At 36.4% G+C, this 14018-nt stretch overlaps 3 protein-coding genes and 2 long non-coding RNA genes across 18 annotated transcripts; all 5 read left to right on the forward strand.

Moving 5' to 3' along the window:
• Positions 15 to 1275, forward strand: LOC104752189. Of its 2 annotated transcripts, XR_761904.2 has the most exons (5): positions 15 to 112; positions 200 to 298; positions 381 to 524; positions 715 to 766; positions 1193 to 1275. It is a non-coding gene; the product is annotated as an uncharacterized LOC104752189 (long non-coding RNA). The 2 variants fall into 2 exon arrangements; XR_002035910.1 differs by lacking the exon at positions 381 to 524.
• Positions 1589 to 2573, forward strand: LOC104752190. The gene is made up of 3 exons (XR_761905.2): positions 1589 to 1636; positions 2063 to 2151; positions 2382 to 2573. It is a non-coding gene; the product is annotated as an uncharacterized LOC104752190 (long non-coding RNA).
• On the forward strand, positions 2951 to 5395 carry LOC104752191. 12 transcript variants are annotated; one of them, XM_019237478.1, is made up of 6 exons: positions 2951 to 3168; positions 3314 to 3726; positions 3807 to 4549; positions 4624 to 4725; positions 5035 to 5115; positions 5217 to 5395. In XM_019237478.1, exons 2-5 carry the CDS (start codon positions 3325 to 3327, stop codon positions 5078 to 5080), a joined length of 1293 nt encoding a protein of 430 aa, XP_019093023.1. In that variant the 5' UTR covers positions 2951 to 3168; positions 3314 to 3324; the 3' UTR covers positions 5081 to 5115; positions 5217 to 5395. The 12 variants fall into 12 exon arrangements, 10 of the variants coding, with proteins under 10 accessions (XP_019093023.1, XP_010472560.1, XP_010472559.1 ...); XM_010474258.2 differs by having other exon boundaries at positions 5035 to 5113; positions 5202 to 5395; XR_761908.2 differs by lacking the exon at positions 5217 to 5395 and adding an exon at positions 5202 to 5213 and having other exon boundaries at positions 2952 to 3168; positions 3807 to 4557; positions 4624 to 4721; positions 5035 to 5113.
• On the forward strand, positions 7736 to 11934 carry LOC104752193 (potassium channel AKT6-like). The gene is made up of 12 exons (XM_010474266.2): positions 7736 to 8090; positions 8232 to 8597; positions 8787 to 8844; positions 8929 to 9246; positions 9364 to 9609; positions 9699 to 9797; positions 9883 to 9915; positions 9995 to 10180; positions 10269 to 10463; positions 10584 to 10659; positions 10762 to 11340; positions 11523 to 11934. Exons 1-12 carry the CDS (start codon positions 7861 to 7863, stop codon positions 11804 to 11806), a joined length of 2670 nt encoding a protein of 889 aa, XP_010472568.1. The 5' UTR covers positions 7736 to 7860; the 3' UTR covers positions 11807 to 11934.
• LOC104752194 lies at positions 12220 to 13805 on the forward strand. 2 transcript variants are annotated; one of them, XM_010474269.2, is made up of 7 exons: positions 12220 to 12490; positions 12655 to 12697; positions 12805 to 12885; positions 12983 to 13045; positions 13141 to 13236; positions 13321 to 13398; positions 13512 to 13805. In XM_010474269.2, the coding sequence occupies exons 1-7, from the start codon at positions 12348 to 12350 to the stop codon at positions 13596 to 13598; spliced, it is 591 nt and encodes a 196-aa protein (XP_010472571.1). In that variant the 5' UTR covers positions 12220 to 12347; the 3' UTR covers positions 13599 to 13805. The 2 variants fall into 2 exon arrangements, with proteins under 2 accessions (XP_010472571.1, XP_010472570.1); XM_010474268.2 differs by having other exon boundaries at positions 12225 to 12490; positions 12805 to 12897.

The raw sequence follows: 14018 nt of genomic DNA on the forward strand, positions 1-14018 counted from the left end.
AGTGTATTCATAATTTTAATGACTATTGCTTAACTTTGCAGGTTACTTTTATTTCTATGCAAGAGATAATATAAGTATCAGTAATAGTACATCAAATGGAAAGGAAAAGATGGTGAGTAATAGAGGAAGCTGTTTCAGTTCTAATTATCAAGCTTTACTGTTAGTTTTATATAAAGATAATTGTCTTTGATTTCGTCAGGTGCAAGCTCATAAATGTAACAAACTACTTGTGCCAACAACAACTGTCTTCACCTTACCAAAAAAAACAACAACTGTCTTCAGTTCTATACAGATTCAGGTTAGTATATGTAGTAAATGTGTTTGCTTGGTAATTCTATCTGTAAATTGAAGATTTCATCAGACCATACTCGCAAATGCAGATGTAAACAATTCATCGAATAGGAAATCAAGTGCAAGAACAAAGATGTTAATGGACTAATATTGAAAAACATTGTAGATTAGCGATTGAGGGTTGCTTTCAACATGAAATCATCGATTGATTTAGGCTTGTAGGCCAATCAAGGGTAATTGAAATTATCTTATGTTCAAGAGAATCAATTGTAACGGGGTTATAAGGTTGTTTTTCTTCCAAGTAGCTCTAAGTGTGGGTCGATTCTTATGGTTGTTATGGCTCTTTCCATGCAAACCTCTGTTCTTCTTTACTTGTGATGCGAGACCTCTAACCTCATGATGCTTGTGAACATGATTATCCAGTTGATTCTCATTTCGTTACAGACTGCGTTATGACCCGGAAAAGGAAAAGAAGGTGAGGGAAAAAAATAGAAGTGTTATTAGTAGTTCATAAATCGGATTTCTAGACTCGAACACAGCCACACTTGGAGCTACCTAGATGGTTTTGTTTAGTTAACATGACTTATATGTTGATTAGATAAGTAACTTAAAGAATCAAATAAAGTATAGAAAGAGAGCAAGATGTTTAAGTTCTAATCATCAACCTTTATGACTACCTTCTTCACCCAAAGGTCTTAATGAAAACCCATTCACCAACAGGGAGCCTATTGATATATTTGGAAACCAAATCCTTCTTTACTAAGGAATGAATTTTTGTACCCTGAAATGAATAAAGAAAAACTGTATTAGTAGTCGTATTTAATAGGTAGATCTTTACCACTTCATCTGACAAAACCATAAAATCATCTTCGAGAGTTTCACCAGTGGCTTGTGTGTACAGATGCCACGAATGGAGAATGAACCCTCCAAGCTGTTTTGTATGATCTGAGGAAGGCAAAAGTAGCAACCAAGCGATCTTCAAGGTTTTAAGTAAGCTTTTGTGTGTTTTGTATTAGTGAGGATGGTAATTGGCGTGATGGTTTATAGTATTTAGAGGCTAATCATTAGGTCGATAATTCTTATAATCTTTTGATGCCAAAATCACGGCTTTAGAAACTAATTAGGTAGAAAATCTTTNTGTAACGGGGTTATAAGGTTGTTTTTCTTCCAAGTAGCTCTAAGTGTGGGTCGATTCTTATGGTTGTTATGGCTCTTTCCATGCAAACCTCTGTTCTTCTTTACTTGTGATGCGAGACCTCTAACCTCATGATGCTTGTGAACATGATTATCCAGTTGATTCTCATTTCGTTACAGACTGCGTTATGACCCGGAAAAGGAAAAGAAGGTGAGGGAAAAAAATAGAAGTGTTATTAGTAGTTCATAAATCGGATTTCTAGACTCGAACACAGCCACACTTGGAGCTACCTAGATGGTTTTGTTTAGTTAACATGACTTATATGTTGATTAGATAAGTAACTTAAAGAATCAAATAAAGTATAGAAAGAGAGCAAGATGTTTAAGTTCTAATCATCAACCTTTATGACTACCTTCTTCACCCAAAGGTCTTAATGAAAACCCATTCACCAACAGGGAGCCTATTGATATATTTGGAAACCAAATCCTTCTTTACTAAGGAATGAATTTTTGTACCCTGAAATGAATAAAGAAAAACTGTATTAGTAGTCGTATTTAATAGGTAGATCTTTACCACTTCATCTGACAAAACCATAAAATCATCTTCGAGAGTTTCACCAGTGGCTTGTGTGTACAGATGCCACGAATGGAGAATGAACCCTCCAAGCTGTTTTGTATGATCTGAGGAAGGCAAAAGTAGCAACCAAGCGATCTTCAAGGTTTTAAGTAAGCTTTTGTGTGTTTTGTATTAGTGAGGATGGTAATTGGCGTGATGGTTTATAGTATTTATAGGCTAATCATTAGATCGATAATTCTTATAATCTTTTGATGCCAAAATCACGGCTTTAGAAACTAATTAGGTAGAAAATCTTTTGTAATCGGTTTTATTTTGGAAGATTGAAGGAATATTATACTCTTTGGCATTTATTATTGTTTCTTTAATTTGATTTTTCCAGATATTAGAGGAAAAGATGGAAAGAGATATCTTGTAAAATCTGGTTTGTTGGAGAGAAGGAAAAGCCGTGAATCCGTGATATCAGCTAGGAGATCTTATACTCGACAATTAATTGTGTTAATATATAGATTTCTGTAAAATGTAAATTTTGGTTGTTAAAATTTATACATTAAATTTTAAATATTTAATATTAAATGATAATAGCAGTCTTGTAAATAGGTGGCAAATTTAAGATTTATTTGCTAAATATACTTGAAAAAAAAAATATATATATATATATATATAGATGAATTCTTTCAGTGTTAAATCTGATATATATGATACTACTAAATAAAAAGTGGATCTGCGCACCAGATCATTATGGATTTAATGGGTCAGATCAATTCATTTTGGCCCAGTAATGCAATGAGCAGGCAAGTAGTGGTACTTTTTTTTGGCATATCTCCTCTAACTAATAGTGTATGTTCAATTTTAAAATGGTAGAATATCTTTCTAGCTTGTGGGATTAATTATCTACTAATATTTGCCTATTATTCTACAAAAAAAATAAAACTAATATTCTACCCAAAAAAAAAAAAAAAATATTTGCATATTTGTCAAATCTTGGCTTGGTAAGCCTGATTTCAAGAATTTAATGACGCCAAGTTTCGTTTGTATATTTTATTTCATTAAGAAGTGAAGCCCTAATTCCCCAATTCCTCTTCCGTTAGTTCGTTCACAAAACCCCTTAGAAATACAGAGGAAATAATTCTCAAAATCTTACGGTGATCATCAAACTTGCTTACAAGGTATGTTCTTATCCAATTCTTCTACACCCTTCATCGATACTTTTTTTAGTTGCTTTATTGGTTTTTTTGTTTTTCTCTCAGATTCTAAAGAAGTGTTTGATTTTTTTTTTTTTTTTTTTTTTTTTTTTTTTTTTTNTGTGTGCAGGAATAAAGATCATGAGATTCAGAAAAGGAAGTAGAATTGAGGTGTTTAGCCACAAAGAGGCACCGTATGGTGCGTGGCGATCAGCGGAGATTATATCTGGTAATGGTCATACTTATGGTATTAGATATTACTCTTTCGAACTTTCCAACAATGAGGCTGTTGAGGAGAGAGTTCCAAGGAAGATGATCAGGCCGTGTCCACCTCAAATAGATGTAGATAGATGGGAAGCTGGTGATTTGGTTGAGGTTCTTGATAACAATATTTCCTGGAAAGCTGCTACGGTTCTGAAGGAGTTGTCTGGAAGATATTATGCGGTTCGGTTGCTTGATGCCGCGGTCGAACTCACAGTTCACAAAGTGAACCTCAGGGCTCGGCAATCTTGGCAAGATGAAAGATGGGTTGTGGTTGGAAAGGTAAGTCTTTAACTTTTTGTATCCTTTGATTGTTAGTGGAGTTACACGATGACTAAACTGTTTTATAATAATCTTTACAGGTATCTTGTTCTCTTAAGTCCTCCACGCTGACTGGATCAGATGTACACCAGAATCTAAACCCGCTTTTGAACAGTGTGGTGCCTCAGGAGACTAGTATTGCTTCTTTGAAGAGATCTTCACCTTGTGATTGGTCTGAGTCTGCTGAATCATGTACGAGAAGTCCTAAGAAGGTAAGAGCATTGGAGGGAGAGAGATATCAGCACTGGTTTGCTTCTTCTTCTTCTTCTTCTTCTTCAGCGGAGAAGGCTGCTTCTGAACGTATGGGTGGTAAATTGAATGTGCAAGCTTCGTTTAACAAGAAGATAACTGGTTTCCGACAAATGGTCAGGGTAAGATCAAAAAGATTTAGTGAATTTGTTGGTACAGGAAGCTCAGTCTCTAATGGTTGTTATGATACTGATGCATGCTCCGTTGGTAGTTGTAGCCCTATTAGTTATGATGAGAATGACATACCAACTTGTTTTCTAGATGGTCCTAGTCAAGGTGCCGACTCTTTTAGTAGTGATGCAGAATCTTCAGAAGAAGCATTTGGGCTCAGAGAGGAAGCTAGTTGGAAACATTCGTTAGCAAGTGGTGGAGCAGTGAGATCCTCTAGGCCTGAACTATACACTTACTGCAGAACTCTGGGGAAACTATTTGCTTCCGGTCCCCTTAATTGGGATCAGGAAGCATCACTAACCGATCTCCGACTTTCTCTTCATATATCAGTTGATGAACATCTGATGGAGCTAAGAAATCTAAAGTCGGCTGGTACTTATAGTTAATTTTGTTAGTATAAAATCTTCTCTGTTTGATCCTTGACAGTCTTATCTACAGGTGTTGGACATACTTCCCTGCAATGTGGAATCAACTGTTATATGTTGTTCTTTTTTCAGAGGATTCTTATAATGATTGTATAGACAGCAGAAGGGAAAGTATGTACGGAAACTCTGACCTTAATGAAAATTTCCAATCCTTAATTGTATTTTATTTCTTCTTATAGTCAGGCTAATTCCTTTGTTGTAATTTCTGGATAATTATATTTAAAGAAAAGTTATAGTATCCAAGCTTTAAGTTGAGTTATATTTTGGAGGATTCCGTTGTTCTGAAGCTGTCTTTTATTCATATATATGTAGTTATCTTTTACTGATATGTAGATACCTCAGTTTCTTGTGCTTAAGCTTCTTGATGAGATGAGTTACTTGTATATTCAGTGGTGGATTATTGAACTTCCCCTACATTTTTCAGGAACAGCTTAGCAATATCAGGTGCCTGCAGATATGATTGCTTCTAGAGATCTCTTACTCTGATGCTTGGGGTTTGAATGGTGTAAAACACAATGCCCCTTCTTTCTCAAATACATAACTGGAATTTTGCTAGGTGTTTTTTGGCTAGACATAATTGATTTGTTTCAGGTTTTCTTGGGCTAGCTACGTGCACAGGCTTTGGACTGGTCCTAGCCTAATGAGAATCATCTACAGTTTGGTTGAATAAGTTTGTGAAAGATTGGTAGGTAGGTATTAAGTGCACTAAATAGAGAGTTCATCTTCATGATAACATATGCCCTGTCTATACCTGAGAGAGTATTGAGTTGTGCCAAATATTTTGATAGTAGTCTTTGCTCTTTCAGGTTGTGACATTTTAACCTGACTTACAGAGGTGCNTAAAGAAAAGTTATAGTATCCAAGCTTTAAGTTGAGTTATATTTTGGAGTCTTCCGTTGTTCGGAAGCTGTCTTTTATTCATATATATGTAGCTATCTTTTACTGATATGTNCTCTTCAGCTAAAGAAATTGAGAAAAGGAAGAGGAAGAAGACAGAAGAAGAATCCTTGTGAAGATGTATCATTCACTTTTTAGGTTTTATACCTGTCATATGTAATGATGTTCGTATGCCTTGACTACTTTTTATATAATATCTGTTTTGTACTAACTTACTCTAATACCCCAATTTTAATACTAACAATAAATAGTGTTTGTGATTCTCTAATAACCCAATTTTATGGTTGCTACAAAACTTATAAACAACATTATCGAAGTCACAACTGAATAATGTCTGACTTATTTTCAACGGCTGACCACTTAAATTGATAGGGTACAACAGTGCACTCGATAAACCAAAATTACAAGTAATATCTTTGTGACTATATAGGTCAGTAAAATATGTTTCTTAAGGTTCGAATCCCACAGCGTGATAAACAGTGAATTTTTGTGGAAATTGGGCTTATGGACCTTTTTTTGCTTGGAAGAATTAGGTTGTTAAAGAGTTAAGATGTTAAAGAATTAGGTTGCTAAAGATATATGCTAGGTTATTATAGAGATAAGCTAGGTTGTTAAAGAATTAGAGATCTGATAGGATCGATGATAGCGAAAGTGATGAGATGAGATGTGAGAGGTGTAGCCTGTGAATATGGGGTTAGGTATATTGCAAGATTGTTTGTTCGGTTTGGGGTGCATCGTCATGCATATTGTGTTTTGACCAGGCTACGGCTTGGTAACAGCTGATGAGCCATAGATGGAGACATATGCTTATCATGTGTTTATTCACTTTTCAGTCATGCTTTGATTGTTGTTTGATGCTAAATGCTTTAATAGATTAATTGAAAGCAAATTATTTGACTATTATATGTCTATGTGATCTTTGTGTATGTCTTGTGATTATATGGATCATGTGGACAAGAAGAATCGTTATGATTCACTTGTTGCTCACATTTCTATTAAAAAAAAGAGCATGTGAGGACTACTAGAAGTGGGTGCCTTAGGAAGATTGTAATGTTTCGTTTAAGACTCTCTGTCCTTAAGTTTATGATTTCAATTGGACTTCAGTTATTTCAGCTAAGAGTTTTAAAACGCATGTATTGTTGTTGACATCGTTGTTTTCAAATACCTTTTATAAGTATCCATTGAATAAAACTCTGAGATTTTTCTATGTGGTATTTTGGACACGGATTGGGTGGGGTGTCACATCAGCACTCAAATAGCAATAACATTAGCATATACAGCAAATCACGATGAGACAAATATTGCACTTTGTGAATGGGGACATTGTATGCTATAAATATCAACTTCACTTTAAAACAAGACAACCCGGTCAAACCAATGCCTAATGGATCTTAGATGCATTAATAAAAGATTGAATGTGTCATGTGTGCGTACACAATGGTTGTTGAAAATTCTGACGCTTTCCATTTTTCCACATATAAACTATGGTGGTTGATGAATTTTCTACAGAAAAGGAACCACTATATATGCAAATCATTGGCGAAATCATGTAAGCTCAATATGTGGGGGTAAAGCATTGTCCTCGTGCAGGTGATATAGAAAGAAAAAAAATTGATGACGGATTTCAACTTAACACATTTTAGCTGAAACGTGTACATAATGGCCGTAAAGAGAGGTAATGTTGTGCCACCTTTCATGTAACAATTTAGTGAGACTTTACATAAATGGTGGTAAAAAGAGGTAATATGGATTATTGAGTGAACATTACAAAACTTAATTATTTTTATTTTAGTTTAAGATAGTTTTAAAACCAAAGTGAATATAACTTTAAGTTCGCAAATTTTTAAACTTTTTACTTTTTTTCCGCAAACTTTTTTCTTTTTTAAAAAAAAATAAAAATTTCACAACTTTATACAAATAATTTAGTTTTTTTTTTACAGAGAAAAATCCGAATATAACATTTAACGTTTCTTCTGTGTCAATCCTAGATTACCAAAGTATATAGATAGCAAGTAACAATATTCTGTTGCCTAGAACAAAATGGTAATAAATATGTCAATTTGTTAATTTTGAAAATTTCCACGATCATTTAGAGACCAGTTAACCTAAATTTACTTGCTATTTTTATGGCTAAAGAAGAGAAAAATGGAGGGAAGAAAAAAAAAACAGTTCCGTGTTGAGAGCCCACAAGAAAACAAAAAGATAGAAACAAACGTAATTAACCAAATAATAATAAATAAGATATAAGAAGAAAATTAGAAACCGGCGATTTCGGAGGAGATCGCAAACCTTGCGTGTGTCTCCGCAAGGGATTTTGGAGGAAGAAGAAGAGATCGAAAGATCTAAAAAAAAAATGGAGAAGAAGAAGGTATGGTTTTGGGGTGTGAAGGACGACGAAGAAGATGGAGGAGGAAGAGCCAAGGACGCAGAGGATGAAGTAGCTGACCATTTGTCTCGAGATGGAACCATGAGTCAGTATAGCCTTAGCAAAGGCCTTCTTCCTCCTCTTGGAGCCAGCGCTCTTTCCTCTCGTGATGTCATCCTCCGTCGCTTCATCGTCTCTCCCTTCGATCCCCGTTACAGGTCTGCTTTTTACAAAAAAAAAAACTAGGGTTTCTAATTCTATCGACGCATATTGCTTAAGATTTTGCACTTATATAATAATGTTGGAAAATTCTGAATATTATGCATTGCTAAATCTGTAAAACTATGTTTTTTTTATAGAGCGTGGGAGACGTTTTTGGTGTTTTTGGTGCTCTACACAGCTTGGGCGTCGCCTTTTGAATTTGGGTTTCTGCAAAAGCCAAGAGCACCTCTCAGTATTCTCGATAACATTGTCAACGGGTTTTTCGCTGTTGATATTATCTTGACGTTTTTTGTTGCCTTTTTAGACAAGGTAACTTATCTCCTTATCGATGATCCAAAGAAGATAGCTTGGAGATATACGTCGACTTGGCTTGCTTTTGATGTGGTTTCCACATTTCCTTACGAAAGTTTCGGGAGTTTGCTTCATGAGAGTATTCAGGGTTATGGAATTTTTAGTATGCTTCGTCTGTGGCGTCTTCGGAGGGTCAGTAATTGTTTTGCCAGGTGAGTTTGGACTAGTGTTATAAGTATATATCATCTATGGTTTTCGCCGGTTTAAGCTCGATCGCTCTTATTCCAGCTAAAACGTTTGAGTTGCAGCTGGTATACGTAGATGAATTATTGTGTACTTCAGTTTCCTGAATCTATTATTCTCTATATATGGTGAGTGTGACATTGAACTCTTCTTTTCAGGTTAGAGAAAGATAGGAAATACAGCTACTTTTGGGTTCGCTGCACGAAGCTTCTCCTTGTTAGTAGCTATATGTCTACTTGTTACACTGACCATTTTTTTAGTTGTCAATTTACAGTACTGATCGGGTGGTAATGCATGCAGGTTACTCTATTTGTGATTCATTGTGGTGCTTGCTTCCTTTATTCCATTGCTTCACATTATCCAGACCCTTCCAAGACATTTATTGCATTAACAGATGAAAACTGGAAACAGTCTCCTATTGCGGTGCGGTATAACACGGCAATGTATTGGTCTATAACTACTTTCTCCACAACAGGTTATGGTGATATACATGGTGTTAACTCAAGAGAGATGACTTTCATTCTTTGCTACATGGTTTTTAATCTTGGATTATTAGCATATATAATTGGTAATATGACCAACTTGGTGGTTCATGTAACCGGCCGCACCAGAAAATTTGTAAGTTCTGTTTACCCGTACAGTTATCTCATAAGGAATAATCAGATACTTATGTCAAAGAAACAAAAGATGTTGAATGCATTTTTCATGAGTCTTATGCATTTTGCATTATTTCAGAGAGATACCATCCAAGCCGCTTCTGGGTTTGGTCAAAGGAACAATCTGCCAGTGCGCTTGCAAGATCAGATGGTGGCTCATTTGTGTTTGAGGTACAGAACTGATTCAGAAGGCTTACAGCAGCAAGAAATCATCGATTCCCTTCCCAAAGCTATTCGCTCCAGCATATCGCATTACCTGTTCTATGAAGTTGTTGACAAAATCTATTTGTTCCATGGAATCTCCAATGATCTTCTTTTCCAGTTGGTAATGTTTCCCCACAGCGCACGGAGCACCGTATGCTAAAATGTGGTCATTTTATTCACAGTAAGTTTTAATTTATGGTAATATTGTAGGTTACTGAAATGAAAGCAGAGTATTTTCCTCCCAAAGAAGATGTGATTTTGCAGAATGAAGCACCAACAGACTTCTACATATTGGTGACAGGAGCTGTTGTAAGTGTTTTGAGTAAATCAGTTGAACAGTCTTTCTAACTATAAAAATATTGTATTATTCTTAACACATTCCTTTATCCTTCAGGACATAATTGCACGTGTAAATGGAGTGGAGCAGGCAAGTCTAGTTTTAAGTATTTTAAAAGATACGATTGTGTTCTTATGTGGTAATGTTTGTGTGTATGTGTTTTTTACAGGTAGTTTCTGAAGTACAGAGAGGAAGTGTATTTGGTGAAGTTGGGGTACTATGTTACAGACCGCAGCTGTTTACTGTTCGTACCAAGCGATTGAGTCAGTTGCTTCGTCTGAACCGTACAGTACTCTTAAATCTTGTTCAGGCAAATGTAGGAGATGGAGCAATAATTATGAATAATCTTCTTCAGGTATGTCTGAATCCTCTCTTCCTTTCTATTTGGTAAACGGTTGACAGCCAAGAGCAGTTCCATAACAGATATGTTCTGGTTGATGCAGCATTTAAATGACTCAGAAGATCCAGTGATGAAAGGAATTTTGGCTGATACAGAACACATGTTGGCTCAAGGGAAAATGGATTTACCTCTCAGCTTATGTTTTGCTGCAGACAGAGGAGATGATTTATTGCTGCATCAGTTACTAAGACGAGGCTCAAGCCCTAATGAAATTGATAAAGACGGGCGAACTGCGCTGGTAAGCCCCAACCTGCCTCTGTATATATATATCATATACCATCATCCTCATTTTGATGCCAAAACAAGAAAGACAATAAAGAGTTGCTTACTCTCTATGTTTCTTATCTGTATATCTCAGCATATAGCAGCATCAAAAGGAAGCCATTATTGCGCCGTTTTACTTCTTGAAAATGGAGCAGATCCTAACATTAGAGGTAAGTAGTAAATAGTGTCTCACTTGGTAAAATTAGCTAAGATCATGTAGTTGGATTGAAAGAAAACTAATTTATCGGTTGCTCGTATACATTTGTTTACAGATTCAGAAGGTAATGTACCCTTGTGGGAAGCAATCATAGGGAGACATAGCGGAATTGCTAAACTCCTTGCAGAGAACGGAGCAAAGTTAAGCTTAGACTCAGTGAGCTATTTCGCGTGCTTAGCCGTGGAAAGAAACAGCTTAGACATACTCAAAGACATCCTCAAATACGGCGGCGATGTCACACTCCCTGACGGAAACGGAACCACAGCCTTACACAGAGCAGTCTCAGAAGAACACTTGGAGATTGTTAAGTTCTTACTAGACCAAGGTGCTGATTTGGACAGGCCGGATTCTTACGGGTGGACACCTCGTGGTCTTGCCGAGCATCAAGGGCATGAAGATATCAAAACCTTGTTTCATGATCATAGGCCCGTGGAGAAGAAACCGAAACCTGTCCCTGGAATACCTCAGGTTCCTGTGACAGGAAAGCCATTGATGAAGTATAGTAGTGAGCCTACAATGCATTCAGGAGAAATGCCTCTTGTCAGAGAAGGAGGTCAGGTTGTGGTTTCTCAGAGACGCAAACTTAATAACTTCAGAAACTCGCTCTTCGGATTCATTTCAGCTGCAAATACCGGTAAAACCCGCCTCACCTCTCCATTTGATCTCCTAATACTCGTTGCTTTCTCGTCAAGTAACCATAATTTTCAGAACTTTTCACACAACTAGAGCCATCTCTTGTTCTATTTCGACATGGTAATCAAGGCATTTAGCAGAATTCAAAACTTGGTCTTGAGTGCGTTTATTTATTTTTAACAGCTGATGATGGAGGGGAGCCTTCAAGAAGCCCAGCAGTTCCTATAGGAGGAGGAGGAGGAGGAGGAGGAAGTATGTTTTATCCGGCTAGAGTGACCATTAGTTCGCCGGAAAATAACGGTGGAAAAGTGATATTGTTACCGAATTCAATGGAAGAGCTATTGGAAATTGGTGAGAAAAAGATGGGTTTCGTGCCAACTAAAGTACTTACAAGAGAAGGAGCTGAAATTGACGACATCACTCTTATTAGAGATGGTGATTTTCTCATTCTTTCAAGAGATCCTTGATTCACACGCAACTCTCTTTCGTTTTTGTTTTATTTTAAACAAACAAACAAAATGGCAGCCTTAACGCAAAACTCGCAAACCATGGTCAAGCTGAATTTATTTAGTGGTGATATGATAGCATTATTATAGCGTAAATCGTACGTAATTAAGCCCCAATCAACTCCGCATTGAAACATCTTTTGGATTTTTTTCTTTCTTTTGTAGAAATATTCTCTAACAACCTCACAATAATAATAATAAAAAAAAAAAAAACCTCACAATAATAAAGAAAAAGAAAAAAAAAAATGATTGGTGTTAAAAGAGTGCGACCGGTTGTGGTTCAACTTCTAGCGAGTGTGACTTGTGGTGTAGATAATATCTAAACCGGATTCAAATTCAAATCTAGCTCCGGTTAGCTTTTATTTTTTAAACCTGTTTGCTGGTTTGATTCCGTGTCTATCTCTCGGCGTCGTTGTATCGGACGGACGAAATTAAAATTGAAAGGCGCAGTCCGGCGAGAGCAAGAACACAAATCAAAGATCATAAGAACCCGAGTCGAACGATGTCGTTTGGGTCTCTCGTCCTTCCATCTCCACCTTCATCCTTTTCTGCTACGCTCAAGCCTTTCAATGGCTACGGAAGGCTCCATCTTCATCTCGTGCGAGCTTCTTCTTCTGATGTTCCCGATTTCCTCTCTGCCGATTGGTACACCTGCCTTTAGTCTCCTTCTTAACTAAAATTTCGTCAATTTCAAGCATACTTGGTTTTAGTTAGGAAAGAAACGATCAGATCCTAAGAAATTTGATTTTGCAAAGGCCATAGCATTAGAGATCAATTCTATGTTTCTTCTTCACTATTTATGTTTACAGGTTGGAGAGCCGTAGGAAACGACCGTTTGGCCCGAGACTTGATGTAATGACTCTCTCTATTTACTGCATCAGCTTGGAACATTACATTGCTTTGTCTCTACTGTTGTTGTGTATTGATCCCTCAGTTTTAGATTTTTTTTGGTGTAATAGTTTAGTGCTGAAGACGCTGTTCGACATCAGCTTGATGCATTGAAGTATAATGTCCATCCTCGTGATGATTATGGCATTGAGGTCATGTATCGGGTATATCATGTTAACGTCCTTGATGCTTCTTCTGATTCTTACAACTTTTTGTGATGATTTGACTATCTTTTTGTTGATATAACAGTTTGCTGGATTCGATCCATTCGAGAGATCCACCTATTTTGGTCCTTTCTTTGATCTTGGACAGGTTACTTTTTTCATCATTTCTTTACACTGATGGTCATATTGTTCCTTAGCTACTAGCTAAGATTCTTATCCCCTGGTCTTTATTGGTTGGTTTAGTTTGAGAGGTTTAGGCGTATTTTTCATCACTCGTCTTACCGTGTGTTGCTTGGTCACAAGGACAGGAAAATCTTAAGCAGTTTGTTCGTGGAAGAGGTATCATCTCTTTTTTTTTGAAGATGTTACTATCATCACAGAGATCCATTGTTGTCTCACGATACCCTCTTTTCCATTATACAGAATCGTTTCAAGCAGAGGATATGGATTCAGGGAAATCGACCTGAGGAAGAAGAGATATTTGAATTCACAATGTTCCAGGTTGGTTCCTTTGTTACTCAATAGACACCCTAAAATTATGTGGATTTTTCATCTACAATGATGAATTGATGATGATGATGATTAGATATGAAATCATTTGTGTGTAATGGCAGCGGATAGGCGGTTCATGGGATGGTTATTGGTTGACGGAAAGCTTGCTTCATGACGGAGATGTATTTTCAGGAGGGTTGGCTTACTGATTCTAAAGCTGAGCTTCATCTCTTTTTTGGGTTATCGATTTGTTCTGTCTGATTATATGCGTGGTAATGTGTGACACTGTCATGTAAGTTAATGTTAATATTAAACACGATTAGAATTAGATGTTGCTGTGTGTAGTAAACAAAACGAATGTAGTAGCTTCTTATGAATGCAAGTTGTATATTTATGAAATCCAGGTTTTTCTGATTGTTGCATATAGCGGTAATGGCTAATGGGATCTTTAAATGTTCTTCTTTTTTTTTGCGTTTTTATTTATGTATGTGTGTTTCGAAATGAACCCATATCATCTAGTGTATGTATCAAAACTATTTTGGTGATTGAAAAGGCAAAGCGCATGCTGTAAAGTAGGAAAAATGTACGGTTTCTTATGTATTTTTCTTTTCACATATGTACACTCAACA

This window comes from Camelina sativa, chromosome 16, assembly GCF_000633955.1.
Source record: "Camelina sativa cultivar DH55 chromosome 16, Cs, whole genome shotgun sequence".
In the NCBI taxonomy this organism is placed as follows: Eukaryota; Viridiplantae; Streptophyta; class Magnoliopsida; order Brassicales; family Brassicaceae; genus Camelina; species Camelina sativa.

What these genes read in the sequence shown, in the direction of transcription:
- LOC104752193 (XM_010474266.2), top strand. Translation starts at nt 7,861, where the DNA reads ATGGAGAAGAAGAAGGTATGGTTTTGGGGTGTGAAGGACGACGAAGAA. An exon ending in GCTGCACGAAGCTTCTCCTT is followed by an intron (nt 8,845 to 8,928) that starts GTTAGTAGCTAT and finishes TAATGCATGCAG; the next exon opens with GTTACTCTATTTGTGATTCA. An exon ending in CCGGCCGCACCAGAAAATTT is followed by an intron (nt 9,247 to 9,363) that starts GTAAGTTCTGTT and finishes GCATTATTTCAG; the next exon opens with AGAGATACCATCCAAGCCGC.
- LOC104752194 (XM_010474268.2), top strand. Translation starts at nt 12,348, where the DNA reads ATGTCGTTTGGGTCTCTCGTCCTTCCATCTCCACCTTCATCCTTTTCT. An exon ending in GATTTCCTCTCTGCCGATTG is followed by an intron (nt 12,491 to 12,654) that starts GTACACCTGCCT and finishes TTATGTTTACAG; the next exon opens with GTTGGAGAGCCGTAGGAAAC. An exon ending in GCAGTTTGTTCGTGGAAGAG is followed by an intron (nt 13,237 to 13,320) that starts GTATCATCTCTT and finishes TCCATTATACAG; the next exon opens with AATCGTTTCAAGCAGAGGAT.
- LOC104752191 (XM_010474256.2), top strand. Translation starts at nt 3,325, where the DNA reads ATGAGATTCAGAAAAGGAAGTAGAATTGAGGTGTTTAGCCACAAAGAG. An exon ending in GATGGGTTGTGGTTGGAAAG is followed by an intron (nt 3,727 to 3,806) that starts GTAAGTCTTTAA and finishes TAATCTTTACAG; the next exon opens with GTATCTTGTTCTCTTAAGTC. An exon ending in ATGGAGCTAAGAAATCTAAA is followed by an intron (nt 4,550 to 4,623) that starts GTCGGCTGGTAC and finishes TCTTATCTACAG; the next exon opens with GTGTTGGACATACTTCCCTG.